General features: G+C 46.0%; 2 protein-coding genes and 1 pseudogene across 2 annotated transcripts in view; 2 read left to right on the top strand and 1 right to left on the bottom strand.

The window, feature by feature from the left end:
• Nucleotides 1–9,470: 9,470 nt before the first annotated feature.
• Nucleotides 9,471–18,422, top strand: Srsf9 (serine/arginine-rich splicing factor 9). Its single transcript, XM_013014485.1, has 4 exons — nucleotides 9,471–9,819; nucleotides 15,350–15,510; nucleotides 17,114–17,286; nucleotides 17,930–18,422. The coding sequence occupies exons 1-4, from the start codon at nucleotides 9,632–9,634 to the stop codon at nucleotides 18,071–18,073; spliced, it is 666 nt and encodes a 221-aa protein (XP_012869939.1). The 5' UTR covers nucleotides 9,471–9,631; the 3' UTR covers nucleotides 18,074–18,422.
• On the top strand, nucleotides 10,151–12,588 carry LOC105984140 (annotated as a pseudogene).
• Nucleotides 18,423–19,801: 1,379 nt separating the features above from the next.
• Gatc (glutamyl-tRNA(Gln) amidotransferase, subunit C) overlaps nucleotides 19,802–20,944 on the bottom strand; it is a 5,627-nt gene continuing 4,484 nt past the window's right edge. The window contains exon 4 of the mRNA XM_013014486.1: nucleotides 19,802–20,150. Coding sequence (XP_012869940.1) covers nucleotides 20,098–20,150 — 53 coding nt within the window. The 3' untranslated portion in view covers nucleotides 19,802–20,097. The remainder of the gene's footprint in view (nucleotides 20,151–20,944) is intronic.

Consider the following 20,944-nt stretch of genomic DNA (forward strand, 5'->3'; position numbering starts at 1 on the left):
GCACTGGTGGGGGGGGTGGGGACGGGTTTTGGCTGCTCCAGAAGCTTCTTGACTTTTAGTCCCCCCCCTTTAACAATTTCCAGGTGCCTTTTTACCTATAGTGGTAGTGCTATTATTGAATTATATTTCTGACATAATTCATTAACTATCTGCTTATTAAAAAATAGATTTCTGCTGGGTGTCAGTGGCTCACACCTGTAATCCTAGCTACTCAGGAGGCTGAGATCTGAGGATCATGATTCAAAGCCAGCCGGAGCAGGAAAGTCCATGAGACTCTTATCTCCAATAAAAACCACAGAAAACCAGAAGTGGCGCTGTGGCTCAAGTGGTAGAGTGCTAGCCTTAAACTGAAGAGCTGAGGGATCCAAGCCCAGAGTTCAAGCCCATGACCAACAACAACAAAAAATAGAGTTGCAGCCCAGGGCTGGTGGCTTAGGTCAGTGATCTTAGCTATTCAGGAAGCTGAGATCTGAGAATCATGGTTTGAACCAGTCAGGGCAGGAAAGTCCTTGAGACTGTTATCTCCAATAAACTACTCAGAAAAAGCTGGAAGTGACACTGTGGCTCAAGTGGTAGAGCCATTCTTTTTTTTTTTTTTTTTGTCAGTCATGGGGCCTGAACTCTGGGCCTGGGCACTGTCCCTCAGCTCTTCAGCTCAGGGCTAGCACCCTACCACTTGAGCCACAGCGCCACTTCCTGCTTATGTGGTACTGAGGAATCAAACCCAAGGCCTCATGCCTGCAAGGCAAGCACTCTACCACTGAGCCACCTTCCCAGCCCCCCTTTTTTTTTTTGGATCCGGTCATGGGGCCTGAACTCTGGGCCTGGGCGCTGTCCCTCAGCTCTTCAGCTCAAGACTAGCGCTCTACCACTTGAGCCACAGCCCCACTTCCGGCTTTTTTCTTTTTGCTTATGTGGTGCTGAGGAATCGAACCCAGGGCCTCAGGCATGCAAGGCAAGCGCTCCACCACTGAGCCACCTTCCTAGCCCCCCCCTTTTTTAAAAATTTTTATTGTGATTGATTCATAAACTTCACAAATTTCATAGTATTGTGAGATAGTGAAACAAACACATTCTAACCTTCCTGAGGCATTAAATTGTCATTATTGTGGTCTATGAAGCTTGTGAATTCTACGAGCTTTGACAATACAGCTTTTCTTCCACCTCGGGTGATATGTACATTTCTTTCCTTTTGCTTAGTGTTAGCTGTTCTCTCTTTCTCTCTCATTCCCTCCCTCCCGTCACTGCCCTTGACTTGCTTAGTTTGTTTTCATCAATGTCCAGTGTTGTATGTTTTCCCATTTCCCTCTATGTGTCCTCCTCCTAGTTTCCCTTAGATGTGCGCATATATACCATATATGTGGTCAGCAACAAGGGGTCATTTAGTAATGATACAACAAGATGAGTGGAGGTCCTTTGTTTCTTGAGTCTTGTCTACTTTGTTGTATTTCCTTACATTTTGTATTTAACATCCACATATGAGGGAGACCATGTGCCATTTGTCTCTTTCTTCTTGGTAGAGCTATTCTTAACACTTCATACTTTTCTATTCTTTCTTGTGTTTTTGGCTTATCGTCCTGTATAGTTAAATTGCAAGTTATGTGACACAGTAGAGAATGTTTAAGATCAGGAATTTGGGGGTTAGAAAATAAATTGAGGGGCTGGGAATGTGGCTTAGTGGTAGAGTGCTTGCCTAGCATGCATGAAGCCCTGGATTCCATTCCTCAGTTCCACATACACAGAAAAAGTCAGAGGTGGTTCTGTGGCCCAAATGGTAGAGTGCTAGCCTTGAGCAAAAGAAGCTCAGGGACAGTGCCCAGGCCCCAGGAGTGCAAGCCCCAAGGACTGGCACAAATAAATAAGTAAATTGAGGAAGCAGAGGCAGAAGGATGGTAAGTTTGAGGCCAGCTGGGTAAGCTACAGAAATAGAAGAGTTAGGGATGGGGCTTAATGGTTTTGAGAGGCTGAGACAGGAAAATGGTGAGTTTGAAGCCAGCCTGGGCTATATAGTAAGACAAAAGAAGAAGAAAAAAGAAAATCAATATGGTAACCCCAATGTGGTAATCTTGGTAAATCCATTGATAATTTTGTGTACCTCAGCTCGCCTTTTCTGAAACGAGTAATTCCTCTGTCTGTACTAGTTCATAAAAATCAACATGTGTTTATTAGGTGCCAACACAATAGGTCTTTAAAGGAAAGTATTTGCTCCCATTAGTTCTTGACATCGAATCCTCCCACCCTTATCCCCTGCCCTATGGTGGGGTATAGTTTATAGACCTCTAAGAATGGTAACTTCTGGGTTGGTGATGTGGCTCCTCGGAAAGGGTAAGAGTGCGTGTTGAGCATGTGCAAGGCCTAGGTTTGATCATCAGCACTACAAAAAAATAAAAATAAAAACAAAAAACAGCATCTGACTGTGTGCCGGTGGCTCATAGCTGTAATCCTAGTTACTCAAGAAGCTGAGATCTGAAGACTGAAGTTCAAAGTCCAGCCCAGACAGAAAAGTCCAAGTGAGAATCATATCTCCAACTAACCATTCAAAAGTGGAGCTGTGGCTCAAAGTGTTAGAGCCCTAGCCTTGAGCAAAAAAGCTCAGGGACAGTGTTGAGTGCCCTGAGTTTAAACCCCCAACCTATAAATAAATAAATAAGCACCCGCCTAGCAATGTGAAGCCATGAGCTTAAAACCTAGTACTTAAAACAAAAAACAAAAAACTAGTTGCCGTAGTTGGGAATGCTGAGCTTCTATGAGCTCCTACTTTGTCTTAAATGATAGCCATTAACCACATATGACTACTATTACTGCAGTCCTCCTGTTGAACACCAATAGTTCACTCCTGTAATTCTACCTATTCAGGAAGGTTGAGATCTGAGAATCCCAGTTCAAAGCCAGCCAGGACAGTAAAGTCCATGAAACACTTTTTTTTTTTGCCAGTCCTGGGGCTTGAACTCAGGGAGTGGGCACTGTCCCTAAGCTTCTTTTGTTCAAGGTTAGCACTCTAGCACTTTGAGCCACAGTACCAGTCCATGAAACTCTTTTTTTTTTTTTTTTTGGGTCCGGTCGTGGGGCCCGAACTCTGGGCCTGGGCACTGTCCCTCAGCTCTAAGCTCAAGGCTAGCACTCTACCACTTGAGCCACAGCGCCACTTCCGGCTTTTTTCTTTTTGCTTATGTGGTGCTGAGGAATCGAACTCAGGGCCTCAGACATGCAAGGCAAGCGCTCTACCACTGAGCCACCTTCCCAGCCCTCCCTGAAACTCTTATCTCCAATTAACAAGCAAAAAGCCAGACATAGAGCTGTGGCTCTACTTCTACACTGTACTGTGGTAGAGTACTAGCCTTGATGGAAAAAGCTAAGAGAAAGAGTCAGGCTCTGAGAAAGCCCCACAACCATTCCCCCCATCCCCCCAAAAAAAATAAAAAGAGGAAGGAAGCTGTTAAACAGATTTCTATGTTTACTGCTTTAAATAACATACAAAACCAGGCCCTTGTCTTCCCACCTGCTTGGCCACATTCAAAGACCTATCAGTTCCTTTGTTACCCAAAAATAGTAGAAAAACAATGTTGAAGATGTACTACAGTCTCAACACCAGAGGAGAATAATATTAACATACTGCAAACCTTCTTGAATTATCTTTCTCCATCTCTGTCTTCTCATCCTCCCACGCTTGGCACTTGGTTCCCTAAAGCACTGTGCTCCCCCATTCCAAACTCTCCCCCAATCTTCTAATTCAGCTGCTGCTCTCATACTCCTCTGCATCTCCTCTATACTCGTATAGCTGTTATTATATTTATTATTATTATTATTTATTTGGGAGACAAGTACTTTTTTTGGGGGGGTTGGGTCTGGTCATGGGCCTGAACTCTGGGCCTGGGTGCTGTCCCTCAGCTCTTCAGCTCAAGGCTAGCACCCTGAGCCATAGCACTAGTTCTTTTTCTGCTTATGTGGTATTGGGAATCGAACCCAGGACCTCATGCATGTGAGGCAAGCACTCTACCATTGAGCCAACTTCCTAGCCCCGAGTACTGGGGTTTGAACTCAGGGCCTTGCCCTTGTCAGGCAGGTTCTCTACCATTTATGTAATCCACATCTCCCAGTGCATTTTCTTTAGCTATTTTTCAGGTACAATATTATGGCTTGCTTGTTTTTGTTTTTGGGGGGTGTGTGTGTGTGTGTGTATGTATGTGTGTGTGTGTATGTGTGTGTTGGTCATGGGGCTTGAACTCAGAACCTATGTGCTATCTCTGAACTTTTTTGCTTAAGGCTAGTGCCCTATCACTTGAGCCACAGCTCCACTTCTAGCTTTGTGGTGGTTAATTAGAGATAAGAGTCTGATGGTTTCTTGTCTGGGCTAATTTTGAACCTCAATCCTCTGATCTCAGCCTCCTAAGTAGCCAGTAGCATGAGCCACCAGTGCCTGGAAGAATCTCATGTTTTTGCCCAGAGTTGGCCTCAGACTGCAGTCCTCCTGTTTACACCTCTTGCATGGCTGAGATCATAGTCAAAAGCTATCATCTTGTTTCGTGGTTGAGATGGGATCTCCCTTTTGTCCATGCTAGCCCAAACTGCAGTCCTGATTGTGGCCTCCTGGGTAGTTGAAATGATAGATGTTAACCACCACAAACAACTCAAAATGTTTTTTTTTTTTTTTTTTTTTGTGGGTAGTGGGGCTTGAACTCAGGGCATGGGTGCTGTTCCTGAGCTCTTCTGCTCAAAGCTAGCAGTCTACCACTTTGAACCACAGCGCCATTTCTGGTTTTCTGGTGGTTGATTAGAGCTAAAGTTGATTGACAGGCTGGCTTTGAACCACAATCTTGGCCTCTTGAGTAGCTAGGATTACTGAGCCACTGGCACATGGCTGTTTTGTTTTTAATTATCTTTTTTTTCTTAGCTGGAGATCAACCCAAAACCTATGCAAAGGCAGGAACACTACCTTTTGGCCATACCCCAGTTCAGAAATGTTTTCTTTTGCCTTGTCTCATAAATATAGTGACACATATAACAGAAAGCAAGTTCCCAGGTTGCTATAACCAAGAACACAATTCCACAGTAACCAAGTCCAGCACTCTCCCTGCCAGCCAGGATTAGTTTCTACTAGGTGACTCACTTTCCCCCTGGTGGTCTAGTCCTTGTCACTTCCTCTTCTGCCTTCAAGGTCTGGAAGAAGCTGCCACCGAGCCCTATGCAGAAGGAACATTTTGCCACCCCGATGGCACAGGGGAAGGGAGGAAACCAGATGAGCAGGTTTGCAAAATGTTTTTTCATTTGTGTTGTCTTTTTTTTTCTAATTGGGCACAACCCTACTCTCTGGTAGACATTTACCCTTAAATAATTAAATTAATTATTATGTTATTGTACTGGAGATTGAGCCAGAGCATGCTAAGCAAACAACTTCCACAAAGCCCTATTTTACTAAGCAGTATTTCCAACCCTACCTAAATTTTAATTTTTGGTGCCAGACCTAGTGCTTGAACTCAGGGCTTGGATACTGTCCTTGAGCTTTTTTTTTTTTTTTTTGTGCTCTACCACTTGAGCCACAGCACCACTTCCGGTTTTCTGGTGGTTAATTGGAGGTAAGAGTCTCAAGGACTTTCCTGCTGGGGCTGGCTTTGAACTGTGATCCTCAGATCTCAGCTTCAAGGCGTGAGCCATGGGCACTGGATTCTTGAGCTTTTTTGCTCAAGGCTAAGCATTGTACCACTGGAACCACAACTCCATTTCAGGATTTTTTCTGTCAATTGTAAAGCCTGAACTCAGGGCCTGGTGCTGCTGCTCCTGAGCTCTTTTGTTCAAGGCTAGCACTCTACCACTTTGAGGCACAGTGCTACTTCTAGTTCTTGAGTGGTTAATTGGAGAGAAGAGTCTCACCAAGGACTTTTCTACCCAGTCTGTATTTGAATCATGATCCTCAGATCTCAGCCTCCTGAATAGCTAGGATTCTAAGCATGAGCCAACAGTGCCAGGCCACTCATGTAGCCAAAGCACTGATGGCCTGGGCTACTCAGGAGGATGAGATCTGATGATCACGGTTGGAAGTCAACCCGGACAGGAAAGTCTGTTAGACTTTTTTTTTTTGGTTGTTGTTGGTCGTGGGGCCTGAACTCTGGGCCTGGGCGCTGTCCCTCAGCTCTTCAGCTCAAGGCTAGCACTTCACCACTTGAGCCACTGCACCATTTCTGGCCTTTTCTGGTTATGTGGTACTGAAGAATCAAACCCTGGGCCTCAAGCATGCAAGGCAAGCACTCTACCATTGAGCCACCTTCCCAGCCCCTTGTTAGACTCTTCTCTCCATTAAAACTATCAAAAAAGAGTGAAGGGGAGCGGTGGCTCAAGTGATAGATCTCTAGCCTTGAGCAAAAGAAGCTCAGGGACAGCACCTAGGCCCTGAGTTCAAACCCCAGGATCAGCACCAAAAAAAAAAAAAAAAAAGTCTCATGTACTTTCCTGCCCATGCTGGCTTTGAACCATTATTCTCAGGCTTAGATCTTAGGCCTCTGAGTAGTCAGGATATTAGGCTTGAGCCACTGGTACCCAGCCACCTCTGGATTTCTGTGGTTGGTCATAGCTACTTCCTCACAAATGAGCTGTGCTGTTTCTAATCCAAGAAAGCTGTACTTGCCCCATCTGTTAAGTAACTAAACCCTTTTGGGGGATTGCATGCTACAGGACTTTGTAATACAAGCTTGATCATTACTATTTGCTAGCAGTTTCCTATCTAGAGTCCTATTAGGTCATTTAGCTAACTACTCTCTCCATAGCAACTGTCTAGTTAACTCAAATAGCAGCTAAAAATCTTCCCAGGCAAAGTCACACAGGAATGACAGGATCAAGAGAATGATATTAGTATATCTAAGCACCTAGATCCTCAAATGAGGAAGCATCTGGACTCTGGAACGCCTGTAGGACACATAAGCTCCTATAAGACTGTTTACATAGACTCAAGATCTTACTTTGCCAAGAATCTTTCTAGTTTGCCTTCTGAAGACCAGCAGAGAACAGCTAGAACATTACATAATCCAGAAACAGCACACACGCAATCCAATTGTTTTTATTTTAGAAATCATTTATTATGTTTTATTCCATTTGCAAAAGGTATCTAGGCTAATTTCAACTTCACAAACATAGAAAACTATAAAAATTTTAAAAAATCACTGCCATCAAGAAATCTCTCTCCAAATAGAAAAGACAAAAAAAAGTCTCCACAGATATTTGTTAAATTACTTTTTCAATGCTTTTTTTTTTTGGTACAAGTAATGAGGACAGATAGGTAATCAGATGAATATGCATATATACAGTATTAGAAATGGAATATAAGCTTTTATTTTCTTTAAAAATTTTTAGCATAAGACAATGAAATACAATTATAGTAACAACCGTTAATTCTACAGTAATATATGACTTCTAAACTGAAATTTCCATGACTGCATTCTTTATAGATAACTGATATCAACCAGCTTAATAGATCCCTTCAGAATATATAATTATGTATGTATATGTTAAGTACCATTTACATCTAAATTAGCATGATTGTAACATATTCAAGACATGATTTAATAATTGTGCAGCATTCAGTGTTATGCTGCTGTACCACTTGCTTGTTATTAGGAGGTTGGCTTTTTTTTTTTTTTTTGCTAGTCCTGGGCTTGAACTCAGGGCCTGGGCACTGTCCCTCAACTTCTTTTTGCTCAAGGCTAGTGTTCTATTACTCGAGTCACAGCCTCACTTTTGTCTTTTTCTGTTTCGAGGGCTTCATACATGCTAGGCAAGCACTCTACCACTAAGCCACATTCCCAGTCCATGAATGATTATATTTTGAAAGTAAAAGTTATATTTTCACTATTTGTTTTTAATTTTTTGTCTTCATTTTAAATGGTTGAGAGGAGTTATAAACAAACATCAACTAATCAACTGTTTTAATGTTTGATTTTACTCCCTTACTACTGTATTTTTGTTTTTGTTGAGCCTGGGGATCAAAACCAGGACCTTGTGCATGACAGGCTAGCACTCCACCACTGAACTACATCCCCTATCACTAGTGTTTGCTAAACATTTTTACTTCTTGTTCCCAACTTTTTGTTGCTATTTTTTGGACACAGGGCCTCCTTTTGGAGTCCAGGCAGGCCTCAAACTCAAAATCCTCCCTCCTGCTTCAGCCTCCTGAATGCTGGGATTATCAGCACATACCAAGACACTTCCTTTCCGGCTCCAAGATTTTATTATGAAAAATTTCGAACAGAAAAAGGTTGGCAAACACATCACCACCTAGAGCCTACAGTAATCACTCTAGTACTAAAGGTTTGTCAATCTATCTGCCACCAATCCATAGAGGTAGGTGTGTGTGTGCGCGTGCGTGCGTGCGTGTGTGTGTGTCCTGGAGCTTGACTTAAGGTCCTAAGCGCTGTCCCTTGGTCTCTCCCGCCTGCGTGCAGATGCTGTCCCTGAACTCTTTTACTCAAGGCTAGCCCCCTACCACTTTGCACCAAGGCTAGCCCCCTACCACTTTGCACCAGAGCTCCACTTCTGGTTTTCTCCTGGTTACTTGGAGATAAGAGCCTCAGGCACATTCCTGCCCAGGCTGGCTTCAAGCGCCTTGAGCTACCAGCGCCTGGATCCCTTAGCTTTTTGCTCAAGGCTCTACCACTTTGAGCTGTGCACAGCGCCACTTCTGGTTTTCTTGGTGGTTAATTGGAGATAAGAGTCTCACAGACCTTCCTGGCCAGGCTGGCTTCGAACTGCCATCCTCAGATCTCAGCCTCGTGAGCAGTTGGGATGACAGGTGTGAGACACCGGCCCCGGACCACGTTTCATTTTTAACGAAGGTTAAGCCTATAGATGCAAGTCCTCCCTGTGGCCCGGGCATTACAGGGTGTGAACGTGGAAAAGCGTCAAGAGCGGGGTCCAGCTGGGCCCCTGGACGGGGGGCCCCACCGCGTATTTGAACCCAGACCCCATCGGAGACCCGGCTCCCCCGCTGCCCGTAACAGGGGGTCTCACCTTGTGAGGGAGGATTAAAGATGCACACCGCCGGATGCACGCCACAGTGTGGGGGGTAGGTGTGGAGACACCCGCGGCCACGCGGCAGGACTGACCGAGGCTGTGGGCCTCGCGCCGGGCGGGTCGGCTTCCTCCGCTCCGGCGCCACGCGCGCGCGCGCTGAGTGACAGCCGTGCGCAGACCCCGGCACCAGCCCGGTCACACCTCAGTGAGCGCTCACAAAGGCCGGCGAGGCGGGCGGCACCGCCGAAGGGGCGGGGCGGGGGGCGGGGAGGACACTGGCTCCGGGAGTCCCAGCCACTCATCCAATCCACGCTGCCTGCGAGGGGATTGCGTCGGGGGACAGAAATTCAAGGCTAGCGGGCTCCCTCAGTGCCGGGGGAGTTGGGGAGGGGGCGCGCCGGATCGCGCGCACGCGCAGTCGTCGCTTGCGCGTCCCCTTTAAGAGGATTCCCTCGGCGGCGCGCGTGGACCCCCTGCGCGCTTCCGCTCGGCGTTCCCACAATGCTGCGCGGCTGAGCGCCGCGGAGCCCGCGGGGACGCTGCGGGGGCGCCAGTGGCAGAGGCGGCGCCTGTGGCGGCGGCGGCGGCTGAGGCGACGTGGGCTGCGGCGGGCCCGCGGCGTCGGCCGGTGCGGATGTCGGGCTGGGCGGACGAGCGAGGCGGCGAGGGCGACGGGCGCATCTACGTGGGGAACCTGCCCACCGACGTGCGGGAGAAGGACCTGGAGGACCTGTTCTACAAGTACGGCCGCATCCGCGAGATCGAGCTCAAGAACCGGCACGGCCTGGTGCCCTTCGCCTTCGTGCGCTTCGAGGACCCGCGGTGAGACTCGCGCCCCCCGGCCGGTTCCTCGCGAGTTTTGACTCCAGAGTCCGTATCTGGGCTCCGGGGGCCCCGCGCGTCGTCTGGCTCGCGCCCGCGCTCCCCTCCCGCCCCTTTGCCCTGGGCCCGAAGTCGCCGTTAGCGGAGAGCAGGCGGCGGGGATGGGGGGCGCCCCGAAGGGGTTCCTAGGGTGGAGCGTATCCCCCACCGCGCGCGCCGGGCCCGGGCCTTCTAATGGAATGGGGGAACCTTCTAAAGTGCCCGGGGGTGGGTCTCGCCAATCCGACCGGTTGTGTGGGGGGGTCTTAGTCCCGGCCGCGAGGAGTCGGTGATGTGGAAGCGCTCCGGGGCTCGGCGAGGGCGAGGAGCCCGCTTAGAGGCTGCACCCTGCCCTGCTCCCCGCTTTGTCCGCGTCGTGTGCGGGCGGCCAGCGGTGCCCTCGGGGTCCTGCCGAGCGGCGGGAAGCACCCCAAGGCTTTGGTGGCTCAGGACGCACAGCTGTTCTTCACCCCACAAACAGAACTAGGCATGCTTACACCCCTAAATGATGGACGCCTGTGCCTCTTTCTCTGCTCCTTACTTTGAACATCGCTGTGTTCTGCCAAGTGGCACACGCTGTACGTTTAGCACTTTTAGCCACCGTGAGGCGGTCCTGTTTTCCAGATGAGGAGGAAATCTGGGGAGTTGTTGAGAAAAGAGGCTGGCTATTCAGCGAAGGAGATAAGATTTGAACCCCCTGTTCTGCTCTTAAAATACATAGTTACTCTTTGATCTGTTACATTCTCATTCAGCCCTACCATAACAGAAAAGCCCTATCCTGATATCAGTGTCTGAAGCTTTCAACAACGCATTCTCACATTAGTATCTTATTTAGTCCTTACAGTAACTTTGGGAGGTAGGCATATTATTCAAGTTAGAGATGTATAAGTTTGAATAAAAACTTGACAAAAAGCCACTAACTTGACAGAAAGCCACTAAGCCCTTTGTATTCAAAGTCTAAGTGCTAGTACTTCTGCTCCAGGCATATAATCTGTTGGCTTGGGGTGCCCTGGACATGCTTTTCTTTGGGGGGGTCTCCCCATGTAGCCCTGGCTGGACTCAAACTAGAGATCCTTTTACCTTAGGACCCCCCCCCCCAGTACTAGAATTGTGGGTATGTTTGACAGGCTATATGTGAGTGGCTCTGGCACTGAATGGTACCTTCAGCTCTGCTTGTCTATAGAAGGTGCAAGGCTTTTTTTGGGGGGGGGTCGGTCGTGGGGCTTGAATTCTGGGCCTGGGCGCCCTCTCTCAGCTCTTCAGCTCAAGGCTAGTGCTCTACCATTTGAGCCACAGCGCCACTTCTGGTTTTCTGGTGGTTTATTGGAGAGATCACAGACTTTCCTGCCCGGGCTGGGTTTGAAACGCAATCCTCAGATCTCAGCCTCCTTAATAGCTAGGATTACAGGCATGAGCCACCAGCGCCTGGCTTGGCAAGGCCATTTTTAACTAGAACTTCTAAGAAAAATTGAACTTAATAAGTAATTGTAAAAAGCATTTTCTTAGCACTCGAGGCTTTTTAGGTCCAATTCTCAGCCCATTGTGGGGAAAAAAAAGTTTTTACCTTTTGATAAAATTTTGCCAGGGTGGATTTTGACAAGGCAGTTATCCAAATTGTGTAAAAAGTTACATTTAAGTCAGCCTCTGTAGAGCCTGCCTGGTGTCTGCTGGCCCACCATGCTCCGGCTCCAGACCCAGCCCTACAGGCCCTCAGGCTTGGTGGTCCACCACTGGAGGAGCTGTTCGCAGCCATGGGCCCTTGAGGACCTTACTGGATCGCCCAGAAGCCCAGTTACAGGGCCAGAGTCCTAAGTTGGTGGCTGTGGCCTGGCTCCAGAGAGAGGGGGAGTGGGAACTGCCAGAGGCCAAGGCCCTACTGTAGTAATGAGAATGAAGATTTATGGAAACTTACAGAAAATAAAGTTGTTTTGTGTCAAAAAGAAATGTCAGTTGAAGCACCAGAAGAAACAGATGAAAATGATTTGATCCTGCAGGAGTTGGGGGTCAGGAGGCAATGTTGTTTACTTCACAGATAATTGATACATATCAGTAATATGCTTCATTTAAAAGATGGCATTTTGGAATCCTGGAATACTTTCCAAGTGAAATAGGTGGCCTTAGACATGCATCTGCCAGCACTGGGAAACAGATGCCTATAAAGACATGAAATATGAAGGAGGGGTGCACAGAGTACAGCGAGTGCCAAAGATCAAGAAGCAAGGCTGCATCTATACTCGCACCATGACAGTGGTAATCTTGTCCCAACCTACTGAAATTTATCTGATAATTAATCCAAAAGATTTGAGAATTGACACTTCATGAGCCAGTGGAGCTGGGGGCCAACCACAGACAGTGCTGTCCGGATAGTTCATCTTCTAACAGGTATTGTTTTCTGAGTGCCAGCAAGAGAGATCACAACTACAAAACAGTGAAACAGCTATGAAAAAGCTGTGTGCAAAGCTGAACAGTGTGTATCTGGAGGAAGAAACAAGTAAAAGATACAGTGCTAGGAAAGTCCAGGCGGGAACTAAAGAAGGTCAGAGAAAATAGCATACAATTTTCCACAGAACAAGGTCATAGAATAAACAAATCACTGCATGATCGGGAGGTTTTATGCAAAGAGACTGTCTAGGTGAACTCACATACTCACTGAAGGACTATGCTGATTATGAATCTTTAGTAGAAATAATTTCCAAAGAAGACTTGATTTGTTATTCATGTTTTTCCTAAAATGATAAGGAAAATTTTTTGGAAAGAAAAAAAAGTTACACTTAAAAGGTTTTGGTTTTGCTGTGCCTCAGTGGCTCATGCTTGTAATCCTAGCTATTTAGCAGGCTGAGATCTGAGGATGGTGATTTGAAGTCAGCCCAGGCAGACAAATCCAATTATCCAGTCAAAAACAAGAAGTGGTGCTGTGACTCAAGTGGTAGATAACCAGCCTTGAGCACAAAGAGGCTCAGGGACAGCACTCAGGCCCAGAGTTCAAGCCCCGCATCTGACCAAAAAAAAAAGGTTTTGGTTTTTGCTGGGCACAGGCGGGATTCTTTTTTTCCCTCTTAACTGGAGGTGAGAGCCTCACAGATTTTCCTGTTCAGGCTAGCTTTGAACCTTGATTCCCAGATGTCAGCCTCTTGAGTAGTTAGCCACTTGAGGTGTGACCCACTGGCATCTAGTAGTGAGAGTATTTTCAATTAACTACCAAAAAGCTGGAAGTGGAACTGTGGCTCAAATGGTAAGTGTTCTAGCATTAAGCAAAAAAGCCCAGTGTCAGCACCTGAGTTCAAGCCCCAGAACTGTCACAAAAAGAAGAAAACAAAAAAAGCAGTTGCAGCTGGGTATCGGTGGCTCACACCTGTAATCCTAACTACTCAGGAGGCTGAGATCTGAGGATCACAGTTCAAAGCCAGCCCGGGCAGGAAAGTCCAGTTAACCAGCAGCAATCCAGAAGTGGTGCTGTGGCTCAAATGGCAGAGTGCTCGTCTGGTGCTAAAGAGCTCAGGGACAGCGCTCAGGGCCAGAGTTAGAGCCCCATGACTACTACAACTAGATTTGTCCATTGCAACACCTCTATAATTTCAGCACCAGCGCCACAAAAAAAAAAACAACAAAAAACGCCTTCCCCCCTCCAAAAAAAACCCCCATGGCATTTGTATTGCATTCCTCTCACCTTTCTTTCCTTTTTAGTGGTAATACTAGGGCTTTTGAACTCAGGCCCTCATGTTCTCATGTACAGCTTTCTTGCTCATGTGTGATCCTGCTATTTGAGTATTTTGCTGGCTAACTGGTGATAGGGTCCTGCAGACCTTTTCTGCCCTGGTTGATTTCAAAGCAGTCTTTCAAATCTCAGCCTCTTGTGGCACTGGGAAGATGGCTCAGTGGTAGAGTGCTTGCCTTGCATGCATGAGGCCCTCCTTTTGATTCCTCAGCACCACATAAGCAGTAAAAGCAGGAAGTGGGGCTGAGGCTCAAGTGGTAGAGCACTAGTCTACAGCTGAAGAGCTGAGGGACAGCGCCCAGGCCCAGAGTTCAGGCCCCACGACCAACCAAAAAAAAAAAAAAAATTCTGATCCTTTTTTTTTTTTTTTGTCCATCCTGGGGCTTGAACTCTGGGCTGGGCACTGTTCCTGCGCTCTTCAGCTCAAGGGGAGCGCTCTACCACTTGAGCTACAGTGCCACTTCGGGTTTTCTGGTGGTTTATTGGAGATAGGAGTCTCACAGTCTTTCCTGCCCAGGCTGGCTTTGAACCGAGATCCTCAGATCTCAGCCTCTTGAGTAGCTAGGATTACAGGCATGAGTCACCAGCGCCCAGCTTATCTCAGCCTCTAGGATTACAGACATCAGCTACTAGTGCTGGTTTAGTTTCCTGTCCCCCTACCTCCCCCCCCCCCCCCCCCCCCCAGTTCTGGGCTTGAACCTAGAGCCTAGGCATTGTCCCTGAGCTTCTTTTGCTCAAAGGTAGCACTCTACCACTTGAGCCACAGTGTACTTCGTTTTTTTCTTATATGTGGAACTGAGGAATCAAACCCAGGGCTTCATGCATGTTAGGCAAGCACTCTAGCACTAAACTAAGCCACACACCGAGGCCCCGAACCAATTTTTTTCTTTTTTTTCATACTTTGCTTATGTGGTACTGAGGAATCGAACCCAGGACCTCAGGCATGCAAGGCAAGCGCTCTACCACTGAGCCATCTTCCCAGCCCCAATTTTTTTTTCTTTTGGTCAGTTATGGGGCCTGAATTCTGGGCCTGGGCGCTGTCCCTCAGCTCTTCAGTTCAAGAATAGCTCTTTACCACTTGGGCCACAGTGCCACTTCTGGGTTTTTCTGCTTATGTGGTACTGAGGAATTGAACCCAGGGCCTCATGCATGCAAGGCAAGCACTCTGCCACTGAGCCACCTTCCCAGCCCCCTGAACCTATTTTTTTTTTTGGGTCCGGTCATGGGGCCTGAACTCTGGGCCTGGGCACTGTCCCTCAGCTCTTCAGCTCAAGGCTAGCACTCTACCACTTGAGCCACAGCACCACTTCCAGCTTTTTTCTTTTTGCTTATGTGGTGCTGAGGAATCAAACCCAGGGCCTCAGGCATGCAAGGCAAGCGCTCTACCACTGAGCCACCTTCCCAGCCCCTGAACCTATTTAAAATGGGTCTTTTCATAGGTTTTATGAGGCCTTTATTATTGAAGCCTAATGTATATTCATTTTGAGAAACTACTCACCAAGTTTCGAGAAACTTAGTGGCAAAATCTCTCAACAGGATTTTTTTGTTTTTCTAAATCAATCCTTTTATTTGTAATCTGACTACCCTATTACAGTTTTATGTCTGACAGTTGTGAAGATTAATTCAGTGCCGTGAAAGATCTTTAAAATGAAAGTATATACATATCCTACTTTGTTCTGTTTTTCCTTGTCAGTTTCCCCTCTTAATCATTTGTCCCTTTCATTAGAAAGTCATTCAGACTCCTGGGCACCTCTGACTCCAAATTTTTCTTTGCAGAGATGCTGAGGATGCAATTTATGGAAGGAATGGATATGATTATGGCCAGTGCCGGCTTCGTGTGGAGTTTCCCAGGACTTATGGAGGTCGGGGTGGGTGGACCCGAGGTGCAAGGAGTGGGCCTCCTACAAGAAGATCTGACTTCCGAGTTCTTGTTTCAGGTATGTTCCTTTGTCACTGAGATCATGCATGTAAACTGCTTAGCACAGTCTACAGATGAGTAATGTCAACTGTTAATTCTAATTGTGCACGAGACACATGGGCTTTTCAATAGCCTATGCATGAAGAGTGATAGTCTAAAGCCCTGCATTGGCTTGTCAGTGAGGTAGGTACCCTGTAATTAAACTGCATTACAGTTCAGCCTTGGTAGAACATAAACATGCTTGGAAAGGGGTTCCTTATTGTGGAGAATGAAAGATGATGGCAAAACTCTTAGAGCTACAATTCTATTTTCTTTTGGAATGTACCTTGATTTCTGTTTAATTAAAAGATACTACAGGGGGCTGGGAAGGTGGCTCAGTGGTAAGAGTGCTTGCCTTGCATGCATGAGGCCCTGGGTTCAATTCCTCAGCACCACATAAGCAGAAAAAGCCAGAAGTGGCGGTAGAGCACTACCCTTGAGCTGAAGAGCTCAGGGACAGTGCCCAGGCCTGAGTTCAGGCCCCATAGACCAAAAAAAAAGATATTACAGGAGCCAGATTCTAACAACTTGCCTAAAAAGGCCAGATTTTTTAAAAGAAAACAACAACTAGCTAACGGAAACCCCACAACTTGTAATCTTGGAGACTGTAATGGAAATTAATAGTGCATATCTGTCTAGTATTTATAAATGATAAAATGCTAAACTCAGCTGTTTATATATCTTTGAAACATTTCTAAAGTGGTAAAAATACCTAGGGCCTTCTGCATGTTGCAGGGGAGTACTGGACACGGGTAGAAATGTTTGAGCTTTGCACTTTTTTAGGATTGTGAATGTCTGAACCACAGCAGAATCCCATGTTCTTAAGAGTGATACTCAATATCTGCCTTTCTTGTGCCCCTTTGTGAAGTTTTTAACCCTAGAGCTCTATTCCCTCCTTCAAGATGTCATACATTATCTTTTTTTCTCTCCATGCTGCTCTGAAATCCTGCTTAGAAAACTATTAGGAAATGGCTGCAGTCCTGAGCTGTGAGCGGTAAACACAGCCTTTGAGAGCAGGAGCACATTTCCCTTTCATGACATCAGGTAGGGTTGTATGACTCCCAACTAGTTTTAGCATCTGAGTTATTACTCCCCCCACCCACCCCCAACTATAGTGAAGAATGTTGGTGATCTCTTTAAGAGGTACTTTGGTTTGTCAGTATTCATTTCTGTAGGAAAACAAACTGTAGGTATTTGTTGTTGATTTGCTACCTTCAGCTAAACTTTATTTCACTTGTTTGAGAATTCCTATGTCCTGGGAAACTTGGTCAGGCAAGAAATAATTGGTACTGATAAATTTCATAATGGGAAACATTGAAGAACAAAGAAATGCTGTGAATTCTTAAAGGTACTAAAACCTGCAATGGGATGCTCTGTTGAGACTTTGGTCTCTAAAAGTTAAAGACCAGCTTCACCATATACTTTAGTGTTTTTCTCTTCATTTTCTGTCCCATGTAGAGTTGTGATTTGGGGATTCATGGGGATTAAATTATTTATAGGGGAAAGACCATAGGTATTACTGAATCTTAACAGGACAGTTAACATGGCTAAAGAAATTAGGCTCTTATATTCTCTATGCCTAGGACTTCCTCCATCAGGCAGCTGGCAGGACCTGAAAGATCACATGAGAGAAGCTGGGGATGTCTGCTATGCAGATGTTCAGAAGGACGGAATGGGGATGGTTGAATATCTCAGAAAAGAAGACATGGAATATGCCTTGCGCAAACTGGATGACACCAAATTCCGCTCTCATGAGGTAGGGGCAGTACTTTGTGGGTTTTTTTTTTTTGGGGGGGGGGTGGTTGGTGGTAGGGATTGAATCCAGTGCCTTGCTTGTTTGGCCCTTTTGTTTGCTTTTTGTTGTTGTTATTCACCTTCTTGAGCCAGAGCTCTACTTCCATCTTTTTGCCAGTTAATTGGAAATAACAAGTCTCCTGGATTTTTCTGTCCTGGCTGCCTTGATTCTCAGATCTTAGCCTCCTGAGTAGCTAAGATGATAAGTGTGAGGCACCATCACTTGGGCCAATTTCCTTCTTTTTGGATATGTGATAAGAATATCTCCTTCTTTAATGTGATGAAGGAACAGTGTCATGTAGATTAAGTGCTCAAAACTTAACTATTGTGGTTGGGATGTGGCTTAGTCGTAGACTACTTGCCTAGCATGCATGAAGACTTGGATTTGATTCCTCAGTACATCATATAAGAGAAAAAGCCAGAAGTGGTGCTGTAGTACAGGTGGTAGAGTGCTAGTCTTGAGCAAAAGAAGCTAAGGGACAGTGTCCAAACCCTGAGTTCAAGCCCCAGGACAAACAAAAACAACTATTGTTAGGCAGCCAGGTTAGGTAAAGGCTTTGCTTATTATTCTGGTACTTACTTTTTTCTTTGTCTTTGAATTTCAGGGTGAAACCTCCTACATCAGAGTTTATCCTGAGAGAAGCACAAGCTATGGCTACTCACGTTCTCGGTCTGGGTCAAGGGGCCGTGACTCTCCATACCAAAGCAGGGGCTCCCCACACTACTTTTCTCCTTTCAGACCCTATTGAGACAAGTGATGGGAAATTTTTCTTTTTTTTTTTTTTTAGATGACCTGAGCTGCTTTGTCCTCAGGATCTACATTCCAGATTGGTAATTTAGTGTCTAGGAAATTTTTAAGAAACTTTTTTAAGGAAAAAAAAAAAAAGAAAAATGACATAATTTCTACCAGGGCCATGTTAGCAGCAAAACGTTTTAAACTGCACAAGTGGTTGTGGTTCAGAAACAAGTTGTATATTTTTTACCCAAAAGAAATCAGTGCTGTGTCTTTGTGGGCTGTTTTGCTCTGAATATCAGCAGTTACTGTGACTGAGTTGGCCCATTCTGTTTAGAAATATATTTTAAATGTTTAGTAATTGATAAGTGTGGTTGTCCTTGATTGTACACACAGTATAGTAGCAGTAGAGGCTAAAAAAATGCAATCACTGAGTTGTAATAACTGCTACCCAGTTTGTAGGAAAGGTGGGATAGATTACTTGCAGTAATGATGTTTGTTTTGCTGGTGGCTTGAATACTTCAACTGGGCAAGCTCAGAATTATAAGGTGACCTTGTAGATTAAACTAAAAAGTACTACAGATAAAGGAGGAATAGAAAGAATAAAAACAGGCCCAGGACTACTACTTTTTTTTGGGGGGGGGTCCAGTTGTGGGGCCTAAACTCTGGGCCTGGGCGCTGTTCCTTAGCTCTTCAACTCAAGGCTAGTGCTCTACCACTTGAGCCATAGCGCCACTTCCGGCTTTTTTCTTTTTTCTTATGTGGTGCGGAGGAATCGAATCCAGGGCCTCATGTATCCAAGGCAAGCACTCTACCACTGAGCCACCTTCCCAGCCCCCAGGCCCAGGAACTACTTTAGGTTAGGAATTTTTTTTTCCCTAGTGTTGGGGCCTGACCTCTGGGCCTGGGCACTGTCCCTTAGCTCTTCAGCTCAAGGCTAGCACTCTATACCACTTGAGCCACAGCGCCACTTCCAGCTTTTTTGCTTATATGGTGCTGAGGAATTGAACACAGGGCCTCATGCATGCAAGGCAAGCACTCTACCACTGAGCCACTTGCCCAGCCCCAAACTTAGGAATTTTTTTTCTTTTGTTGGTTGTGGGACTTGAACTTTGGGCCTGGGCACTGTTCCTGAGTTCTTCAGCTCAAGGCAAGGACTCTACCACTTGAGCCACAGTGCCACTTGGTTTTCTGGTGGTTAACTGGAAATAAGAGTCTCAAGGACTTTCTTGCCTGGGGCTGGCTTTGAACTGGAATCCTCAGATCTCAGCTTTCTGAGTAGCTAGGATTACAGGTGTAAGTCACTGGCTCCTGGCTTAGCTTAGGAATTCTTAAGACAGCTTACTCAGCACGCTCCAGGACTTTCTAGAAAGTCCTCTGCTCAGAATAAGTAGGTATCCAGGAAAAAATTCAGTGTGCCTGGTAAAGATAATACAAAGAAAACAAAAATGACAACTCAGATTATCACTTGGTGATCAGATACTCTGATAACCAGGTATATAAAAAAGTTCCAGTGGGGCTGGGAAGGTAGCTCAGTGGTAGAGTGCTTGCCTTGCATGCCTGAGGCCCTGGGTTCGATTCCTCAGCACCACATAAGAAAAAAGAAAAAAGCCGTGGTGCTGTGGCTCAAGTGGTAGAGCGCTAGCCTTGAGCTGAAGAGCTGAGGGACAGCACCCAGGCCCAGAGTTCAGGCCCCACGACTGGACCCAAAAAAAAAAAAAAAAAAAAGTTCCAGTATACACAGTTTGTTAGACATAATTCTTTTACAGCAAGATGAAAGAGGGTAACTTCCATACTGAATAAGTCTGTAAATACTTGATCCATTTCCTTGGAAGTTGATATTCCCTTTTCCATTAGCATCAGGAACTCATTGCCTTGTTTACTTGGATATTGTTCAAATCTTCCTGAGAAGAGTCAGTTACTAAGAGTTGCTTAAACATCCACTTTTTCAGGTGATAGAACAGTAAGGTTCACAATAACAGTGCCACCATTGTGCTTCCATGTATTCACAGCGTACACCCTTCCCAGAATATCTAGCAATTAGCCATGAGAGAAGGGCTCTTGTTCGCCCAGCTTTGGGAAAGAGATATTACCTGTTTGGAAACAATAAGGAAGAATGTTAAGAGTTGAGGCTGCGGTTCCAACTCACTCTGCTAAGTTAAGTGATGGCTTCATTTTCATGAGAAACAATAGAGGGACTGGGAAAGCTCAGTGGTAGAGTGCTTGCCTCGCATGCATGAAACCCTGGGTTTGATTCCTCAGTACCACATAAATAGAAAAAGCTGGAAGTGGTGCTGTGGCTCAAATGGAAGAGCAGCTAGCCTTGAGCTGAAGAGCCAAGGGACAGTGCCCAGCCAAGTTCAAGCCCCATGACCGACCCCCCCCAAAAAAAAAACAAACCCAAAATAGAAATATGATGGCACTTAGAATTGCAGCTGTTAGGTGAAGCCAAATTAATGTACTCTTTTCAATAAATGGTAGTTTCAAGTGAATTAGCCATTAGTATGCAACTAGAAATGGAAGATTGGAACTCAGTTTGTCCCAAGAAGCAAAGCGTGAAGCAAAGCCTGTGACATTTGGTTCTGTTTGGGAAATAGCAACATCTCCTTCTGAGATGGCAAGATCACAGTCTTCATTCTTCTTTGCCTCAATAAATCAGAGGCATGTGGCTTTTAAAAATTTAGCTCACAAGTTTGCTGGCTGTTTTCCCATCCTTTCTTTCTTTTTTTTTTTTTTTTTGGTCGGTCGTGGGGCTTGAACTCTGGGCCTGGGCGCTGTCCCTCAGCTCTTCGGGGTTGGGCCTGGGCGCTGTCCCTCAGCTCTTCAGCTCAAGGCGAGCGCTCTACCACTTGAGCTACAGCGCCACTTCCGGTTTTCTGGTGGTTTA

This window comes from Dipodomys ordii, unplaced genomic scaffold, assembly GCF_000151885.1.
Source record: "Dipodomys ordii isolate 6190 unplaced genomic scaffold, Dord_2.0 Scaffold23, whole genome shotgun sequence".
Lineage (NCBI taxonomy): Eukaryota > Metazoa > Chordata > Mammalia > Rodentia > Heteromyidae > Dipodomys > Dipodomys ordii.